This window comes from Myotis davidii, unplaced genomic scaffold (genome assembly GCF_000327345.1).
Source record: "Myotis davidii unplaced genomic scaffold, ASM32734v1 scaffold599, whole genome shotgun sequence".
Lineage (NCBI taxonomy): Eukaryota > Metazoa > Chordata > Mammalia > Chiroptera > Vespertilionidae > Myotis > Myotis davidii.
The window spans coordinates 1,251,042-1,260,225 of record NW_006290772.1 but is presented as its reverse complement, the minus strand read 5'-3'; the positions used below and the strand labels follow the sequence as shown (position 1 = coordinate 1,260,225).

Here is a 9,184-nt window from a genome sequence, read left to right as displayed (position 1 = left end):
CTTTCCCATTGGCCCTCAGGGCTCATGGAGGTCCCACCAGTCCTGTTGTGGGGTCATTGGGCTGTGGGCAGGGTCACGGGCCGTGTAGCAGCAGCATGCCCCTCTCCTGGGCCTCTGCAGCAAGAGGCGGCACACATCTCATCACAGCTTCATTTCCCAACAGACCCCTTGGGAAGGAGGCTTGTTTAAGCTACGCATGCTCTTCAAAGATGACTATCCATCCTCACCTCCGAAATGTAAGTACAACGAAGTCCTCAAAGGTTGGCTTTGATCGTGCTCCAGCAGAGATCTGAGTCCTCTTCAGAGAGCCCGGCCTCCGGGTGTGCAGTTATTGCACACTGCTCCACACAGGGTGGCCCCGGTGCTCTGATCCCTGTGGCTCCATCACACTGATCCTTACGGTTGACTGTGGATCTGAGTGTTTCTAGCCCCAGGGTGGGAGGTGCACCTAACAGACCAAGTCTCCAGTCTTCTTCGCTCTACACCTGGGAGGCTCCAGGCCCTCGCATGAATGTTCATGAGATCCAGGGGAGGCTCCTGAACCCTCAGTGCCTGTCAGGGATGAGGCCACAACATACCTGCCCCGGAGGGGGATGGACATGCAGGAAAAGCACATTCAGAACCTTACTCCTCAGAGGAATTTTTTTGCTGTGACCTGTCATCTGTTAGAATTTCACACCCAACTCCGGGCCTGCATCTGCAGCCTGGGTGGATGGCACACGTAAGCCAACAGAAGGCGGCAGGAAGAAAAGGCCACAGCCATGTTTAAAACGGCCACTGGTAGACCATGATGCAGTTTCACAAAACTCAGGATGAGGGGGAGAAGGCACCAAATCTCTCCCCCTTGGCAGCTAGATATCAACAGGTACTGTCCACAGCCAGTTAATTGAATGCGTTGACATGCGCCTCAGTCTGTCGGGAAGTGCCCAGCATGTGGGAAGGCAAGACTACATGTTAACTCGTGGTTAGTGATTTAAGAGATAGAAGTATGTTTCTCATTAAAATAGCATCTAGCAGAAGACTTACTTAAATTATCAATTCATAACGTAACCACTGGGATGGAGACTTACTTCATTTGGAGTGGTTCTTTGCTGTTTGAATTTTGTGTGTGTGTGTCATGTGTAGGTATTACTTTAAATAAGAGGTGAGATAGCTGCTTTCATCACTTCTATGCAAATTGTATTGGAATTCTAAGCAAATGTAGCAAGGTAGGAAAAAGAAATCCCAGCAGAGAAATGGAAAAGGAAGGCTTACACCGTAGACCATCTTTCTCTAAGTCTGTTTATTAAGGTTGCTGAATAAAACGTTAACATATAAAAACCCATTTCCATACAGTTGCAACAAATGAAAGTTTTTGCGTGTGTTTTTTTTGTTGTTGTTGTTAATCCTCACCCAAGGACATTTTTTTTTCTTCATTTATTTTCAGAGAGAGTGGAAGGGAGCGGGAGAGAGAGAAAGAGAAATATCAATGTGAGAGAGGCACATCAATTGGTTGCCTCCCACACGCACCCCGACTGGGGCCGGGAGTCAAACCTGCAACCCAGGCACGTGCCCTTGACTAGAGTCGAACCTGGGACCCTTCAGTCCTCAGGCTGATGCTCTATGCACTGAGCCAAACTGGCTAGGGCTACGAATGAACATTTTTAAACTATTCCTTTTATAGTAGCATCAGGTACCCTGGAGTAAATCCAATAAGACATTTAAGACCTCTATACTGAAAACTAGAACATTTACGAGAGAAGGAAGGAAAGCCTAAATAGCCAGAGATGGCCAGGTTTACGGCTGAGAAGGCACGCTGATAGGAAGATGTCAGTTCTCTCCAAGCTGATGTACAAATTCAGTGTAATCCCAATCAAAACCCAAGCAGATTTTTGTGGAAATTGTCACACCACCGGCTATAAAATGTAGGAAATGCAGAGTGCCAAGACTTGCTGTGGCCCTTGGAGTTCTAGGAGGGGAGGATGGTGAGGCCTAAGTTGGGGCTCACTGGGTAAAACGTACAGACCCGTTAGCAGGACAGGCAAGACATGAATCCGGTTGAGATGCAGAGAGTCCAGAAAAACGCAGGTGTACAATGGAGTGACTTAGGAGAGGTGACACTGCAGTGCGTGGGGAGAAGATGGTCTCATGCGTGGACGGACAGCCGACTGTCCTAGTGGAAGAATAAGGAGAGCTTGGTTTCCCCCTATTAGACCAGAGCCTTCCTGGTGGATTGTGATGCCCAGTGAGAAGGTGGGTGGGACAGGAAGACAGGAGGATGTCTTCATGACTTGGATAGGCAGAGCTTTCTTAACCAGGAAAGCATGAAAAGTGCTTTTCACTTTTCATTCCCCTCTGGGGAAATGATCGATTGGACTACACTGACATTAAGACCGTCTCTTGACCCGGCTCTGCACCAGCTTTGCGCACCGAGAGAGTACCTTCTCCGCACCAGGGAAGCCCCACCCACCTGAAGCCAAGGTGTCTAGTAAGCGAGCCAAGGTCAAGACCACCAAGAAGCGGCCACGGCGGGCCACATCCAATGTCTTTGTGACGTTTGACCAGTCCCAGATCCAGGAGTTTAAGGAGGCCTTCAACATGATCAGCCAGAACTGAGATGGCTTCAGTGACAAGGAGGACTTGCTGGCCTCCCTGGGAAAGAGCCCCACGGAGGAGTACCTGGAGGGCGTGATGAGCGAGGCCCCTGGGCCCATCACCTTCACCATGTTCCTGACGGCATTTGGGGAGACACTGAATGGCATGGGCCCCGAGGACGTGACCCACAAGGCCTTTGCCTGCTTCGACGAAGAGGCCTCAGGTTTTACCCATGAGCTGCTCACCACCATGGGTGACTGCTTCACAGACGAGGAATTGGACGAGATGTACCGTGAGGCACCCATTGTCAAGAAAGGCAACTTCAACTACGTGGAGTTCACCGCATCCTCAAACACGGTGCCAAGGACAAAGACAACTAGGCCTCCCAAGGCCCCCATGTCCAGGCCCCTGTCCCAGTCACCTGCTCTACACACACACAATCTGCACCTCCTCATGCTCAGGGAACCCATTCAGGGGAGCCTCCCTCTGAGAGATTAAGGCCCAGCTCCCAGTGGAGGAAACAGTCCCAGAGAGGCAGTGCCAGGCAAGGATCACACAGCCACTGTGAGCAGGTGTGCCCACTGACCCTCCAAGAAAGGACCACCTAGGGAGCTGGGCCTGAAGATGCCAAGGGAAGGCCCCAAGGGAGAGCCCAGGCTCAGCTGTTGCCTGCCCATCCCCGGCTGTCCCCCCAGGAAGGGCCCTGTGCACCACTTCAGGTGCACCCCACGGGGCATGAAGCCCTTTCCCAGACACTGCCACAAACTCACGAACCTCACCACACACGGTCCTCCCAAGGACAGGGTGACAGAGCCCCCCCTGCCCTGCCCAGAACACCCCACCCACGGGAGTGGGCTCCTCCGAGAGGCGGAGTCTAATAGAAGGTTGAACACTGGGGGGAAAAAAAAGACCATCTCTTCACCAAAAGACACCACAGAGAAGAGGGGAGAAAATTATATCTATATATTAATACTTACACTGAATATATCAAGAGCCTCCACAAATCAGTAAGAAAAATACAACCATTTGATGGAACAGGCCCTTGGCACGAGTTTCTCCACCTGGCCAATCAGCACAGAAAGAGATGTGTAATTTCTTACCGGAGAATGACAAGTTACAGCCACAGAGTGAACAGGCAGAGAACAGGCTGCCGAGCAGCAGAGGCCCACGGAGGTGCACTAGAGAAAGTAAATTTTGAACATTTCCTTTGGAAAGCTGTCTGCCATGTCTGCTGAAGCTAAACTTATCCCTCCCCTAGGACCCAGCTGTTCAACTCAAGTGAATATTCAATGGAAATGCATACACATGGCCACCAAAAGGCATGGGCAGCGTGTTTATGACAGCTCTGTCTGTAAAAGCCGAAAGCTGGAGACAACCCAAGTGCCCATTCAGAATAGAACGGGCAAGTGCAGCAGCAAGAATGAGGGATCTGCAAGTGCTCAGCAGGAGTGAGTCTCCCAAACGTGATGCTGAGTGGAGAGAGCCAGACACAGAGGGAGCGTATGCTGGAGTCCTGTTATGAAGGTCAACAGGCCATGCGATGAATGATGTGCGGAGTCAGGAGGTGGCTTTATAGGGAAGAAAGCCAGAAGAGACAGGGAGGTGGGGCTGGGGGGCTTGGGGAATGCTAGTATTCATCATTGGTACACTTTTTTTTTCTTTTCTTTTTTTAATATATTTTATTGATTTTTTACAGAGAGGAAGGAAGAGGGATAGAGAGAAACATCAATGAGAAACATCAATCAGCTGCCTCCTGCACGCTCCCCACTGGGGATGTGCCTGCAACCAAGGTACATGCCCTTGACCGGAATTGAACCTGGGACTCTTCAGTCTGCAGGCCGACGCTCTATCCACTGAGCCAAACCAGTCAGGGCGTTTGGTACACTTTTCTAACTAAGAAACAAGATCAATAAATCAGATTAAATTCAAATTAGGAACTTGTGTTCACCAAATGTACAATTAAAAGAGCAAAAATGCAAATTCAGAGTGGGAGAAGATATCTGTGAGACATGTAATTGACAGAGACTTGTATCCAGAATATGTAAAGAGCTCCTATAAATCAATGAGACAACCCAATAGAAAAGTGTACAAGAGACTTGAACAAGAACTTCTCCAAAGAAGTAGCCAGGTTATCCCAGTAAATGAAAGGTGCTCACTCCCAGAGGTCATCAGGGAAATACAACTTAGAGCCATGAGAGGCAACCACGATTCATTTAAGAATGGCCGAGTCTGGGCCCCAGCCCGGTTTGGCTCAGTGGATAGAGTGTCAGCCTGTGGACTGAAGAGTCCTGGGTTTGATTCTGGTCAAGGACACATGCCTGAGTTACAGGCTCGATCCCCAGTAGGGGGTGTGCAGGAGGCAGCCAATCATTGATTCTCATAATTGATGTTTCTATCTTTCTCCTCCCTTCCTCTCTGAAATCAATAAAAATATATATTTTTAAAAAATAATAATAATGGCCAAAGTCCACAGCTGATACACCAGGTGTTGGCAATACTGTGAAGCAGTGAGTTGTAAGTAGGTACAGCCACTTTGGAAACTGGCAGTATCTATCCACATTCAGCACAGATACCCTGTGGTCCAGCATTTCCACATGGGAATGCACATGTGTGCACCAGAATTCACATCCAGGAGCAATCACGGCTGTATTCGTATTCATTCACATGTGCACCTGCAGTGAGGTGGGCAAGTTGTGTGTGGCCAGTCTCCCAGGGGCTGCTGCGCAGCAACAGGAGCGAGTAAATGCCACCGCCTGTGAGGGGACATGACCCATGGGGAGAGGCGGGGGGGAGCCTCTGGTTTGTGCGCAGACAGTTCAAGATGTCCTTTCTGGGATTACAGGTTGGCTTAGTTGGGCAAATGGAGTGGGCGATCTGTGAGGGAGTTTTCTGAGAAGCTGCTGCTGTTAGTGGATTGTATTTATTTTTTGTCAGTAATTCATCAGGTTGTACTAGACTTGCTACATTTTTCTAGGTAAAATTAATGTTTAAAAGAGAAAGTACTCAGAAAAAAGGATAAAGAAATAATGCTAAAATGTCAGCTGTGGTTAATGGTCCCTGGGTAGTGCTCATGGCAATTTTTTTTCCTGTTCTTTTATATTTTCAAACTTTTTGCATGTGTTAATTTTTTAAAAAGAAAATAAACTCTCATTTGGAAGGACCTTGGCTGCTTCCCCAGGACCTAGTCACCTGCAGCAGCAGCCCCTTCCCATCTTCCCAAGCCCAGACCGGCTGGGGAGGCCGCCTGGGACTGTGCTCTCACTGTCCTGAAGCAGGTCCTGGGGAGTGCTGTGGCTCTACCTCTGAGTCCAGTGGCAGGCACACTTGCTCCTTTCCTACCTGTTCCCACCTCCTCCTGCCTTGTGGCCAGTTTTGTTTTTGTAAACAGTTTTTGGGAAATGCCTGATGACCACCAAGGTGCAGGGAAGATGAGAGGGGAAGGGGAGGGGTCATCAGGACAGGACATTCTGTAGGACAGCTGTCACCAAAATACATTTCCTTTTCATGTGGTCTAGGCAAATTTGAACCACCATTATTTCACCCGAACGTGTACCCTTCGGGCACTGTGTGCTTGTCCATCCTCGAGGAAGACAAGGACTGGAGGCCAGCCATCACAATTAAGCAGGTATGCAGCGTGAGGGCCTCGCCTCAGCCTTCCTTCAGGACCAGAGTTTGCTTTTTGAACTGCTGACCTCCCACCTTGCTTTGTTTTTCTCTCTCACACAGATCTTATTAGGAATACAGGAACTTCTAAATGAACCAAATATTCAAGATCCAGCTCAAGCAGAGGCCTACACAATTTACTGGTTAGTGATCTGGCCCCTCTTGCTGTGACCTCATCAGCTCGCACAGCCTTCCCCTGCCCCAGAAGTCCCAGCCAGGCTGCCTGTAGGAAGGGGAGCAGTAGGCAAGCTGTGGGCGGGTGGATAGTCCTGACCTTCCCAGCAGCCTCAGAGGGCGGCCTGCACACAAGCTCACCTGGCAGCTCACCTGGGTCGGTGCCGAAAAGGGGGGACTGGGGTGACCAGGGAGGCTTCCGAGGAGGACCTGCTGCATGTGCACAGGGCCTATGGTGGCAAGATGGGCGGCCAGGGCTGGTGTGGCCAGAGCTGTGTTGGTGGGGGTTGGCAGGCAGCAGCCCGATGGCACGGGCTCCTACTGGACTACTTTGCCCCTGATGGGATATCGCCAGTCAAACCCTGTGCCTCCTGGAGTCCGTTTCAGCTCAAAGGGAAGGGTGTGGACACTGGAGGAAGAGGCCATGGACCTCCCACCTCTGCCCTCCTTGGGCCCAGCCTGGTATGGCAGGTCCAAGGAGATGGCCCGCTAGGGAAGTGGCGCTCCCAACTTGCTCTTGGTCATTTGGGTGCTCTGGAAGAGGGCCTGTGTTTCTTAGTGTGAGCAATGGCGCTAAACCTGGCACGTGGGGCTGGCTGGGTGGGCAGTGGGGAGGACCTGGCCTAGGCAGGGTGCTACGCCGAATGGGCAGCTTTGACCCTATTTCTCCACTTGCCCATGTTCAGAAACCTGACCCACAGGGAGAGGCTGAGCAGGGGCTTGTTCTTTCCAAGGGGCCGTTTCTGGAATTGCAGCAGGTAGGCCTCTCTGAGCAGCTCAGGTGGCCTCAGTTCCTCTGAAGAGAAGCACCAGGTTGCAAGAGGTGCCCCCTCCCCTCCCATATGGCTTCAAGTTCCTGGGTCCAGCCCAGTTTTGGCCCGGGGCGCCCCCTGGTGGCCAAGAGTGGCAAGCCGGTCCTGGGCAGGGGCGGAGTTTCTCCTCCCAGCCCGAGGAATTGCTGTGAGTGATTCCAGTGGAGCCGCCTTAAATTTACTGGCTGCTGTGCATCGGCAACTCCAGGAGTTCTCATATCTTGGCCCTTGAACTGGATGCTGTGTCGTTTGCACTGCAGCATCTGTCTGCATCAGGCCATGTCAGCCTGCGCCTCTGTAAATAGGGCCACTTGGGTCCTTAGTATCTGAGCCATTGCGATAGGCCCACAAAGCCAAAATGTCTTCTTGCTGGCCTTAGAGAGAGCTTGCCAGGCCTGGTGTGTTGCCGTGTGGGTGTGATCCTTGGGCGAGTTGTGCATGTGTCTTGATGGCGCGCCACTGGCCCACAGCCCCGTCTGCCATGGCGCTCACTGTTGAGTTGTGGGATTGCGGCACTCGCAGCATGGGGTCAGCGGGCACTGCTGTGTGCCAGTGGATGCTCCCAGCTGGTGCCGACTCGGGATTGGAGCATCTCCTCTGTCCTACGGGTCCTTACATGCCAGGTGGCGTCATCCACTGCTTCACAGGAATGAGACATCATTTATCCTGTAAGCATGTTTAAAAGCACCTTCTGTGAAATATGCTTAATCTCTTTTTCCAGATCTCTTTTCTTGTGTTTTCGGAAGGTCGCAGGGTGTGCCCTACACGGGCAGGTGCTCTAGGGCAGACACCCTGTGCCAGACCTCGCTGGGTAAATGGCAGGGCTGGACTGGGCTGCCTCTGCTATTGCCTCCAGCTCCTTCCAGAGCCCTCCTAGCTAGCTGCCTCCACCCTGGGGGTCTGGGACCTCAGCCAGGGTGGAAGCACAGGAGTGCAGACTGTTCGCAGCACGGCCTGGCGGTAGAAGCTTGTCTTCTGGCCTTCACTCTTGGCTCTCGGCCAGGCGTGGTGCTGACACTGGCCTCCTGGGACTGTGTGCACCTGGGCACCATGCCAGCTCAGGGCAGGCTCCAGGCAAGTTCCGCCTCTCCTGGTGCTGGCATTGCAGCCTTTCCCCAGAGAGGCTGGAGAGGAGGCCTGGGGTACCAGGGCCTGTGGTCTGCACTGGGCAGAGCTAAGAGAAATTCTGTTGGCCCCTCTGTGCCAACCCTGGGCCTGCGCCGTGGGCAGGGACCAGTGCTCTGAGGCCTACTTGTTGCGAGCACAGCTTGGAAGGAGCCCTGGCTTTCTTATCAGGGTATGAGTGCCCACACTGTGCCTGAGCTCCAAGGAGGGCTCCTGACCGGCCCCTGAAGTATTTGATGAGACCTCTGATCTGGTGTGTCAAGGAGCCCTGTTCATAAATGCATCGTGTACCCAAGGGCCTCGAGGTCACAGTGATCCCCTGGTGGCAGCTGGTCTCCTCTGATGGCAAGTTTGCTGCACTTCCCTGGCCTAGGGCAGTGCCCACCAGCCCCCTTCCCTTGGCAGCTCATCTCACACTGGAGTCCCAGCTGAGGTCCCCCGACCACCAGAAAGCTGCCCCCCCTCCATACCTTCACACTCGGGACTGAGTCCCCTGGGAAAACCCACCAGATGTGTCTGTTATTGAAGACTAGATGAGCAATCCATATTTTCTCTCCAAAATCACTAATGCTGTTTCAAACAGAAGAGAGAGAAAACTGCTGGTCACTGGTTAGACCAGCCCAGGCTATTCTAACCTGTCTCTCTCTTGACCTCCTCAGCCAAAACAGAGTGGAATATGAGAAAAGGGTTCGAGCACAAGCCAAGAAGTTTGCACCCTCATAAGCAGCGACCTGCGGCAACATCAAAAGGAAGGGATTGGTTTGGCAAGAACTTGTTTACAACATTTGCAGATCTAGCATTGCTCTCTACAATAACTAGTCACCTAGGGGAGGGGG

At 52.0% G+C, this 9,184-nt stretch overlaps 1 protein-coding gene and 1 pseudogene across 1 annotated transcript in view; both read left to right on the top strand.

Moving 5' to 3' along the window:
• UBE2I (ubiquitin conjugating enzyme E2I) overlaps window positions 1-9,178 on the top strand; it is a 10,526-nt gene extending 1,348 nt beyond the window's left edge. Inside the window, exons 3-6 of the mRNA XM_006763940.2 lie at window positions 164-236; window positions 6,090-6,199; window positions 6,301-6,380; window positions 9,008-9,178. Of these exons, the coding sequence (XP_006764003.1) occupies window positions 164-236; window positions 6,090-6,199; window positions 6,301-6,380; window positions 9,008-9,071 (327 nt within the window). The 3' untranslated portion in view covers window positions 9,072-9,178. The remainder of the gene's footprint in view (window positions 1-163; window positions 237-6,089; window positions 6,200-6,300; window positions 6,381-9,007) is intronic.
• LOC102767773 lies at window positions 901-3,469 on the top strand (annotated as a pseudogene).
• Window positions 9,179-9,184: the final 6 nt, after the last annotated feature.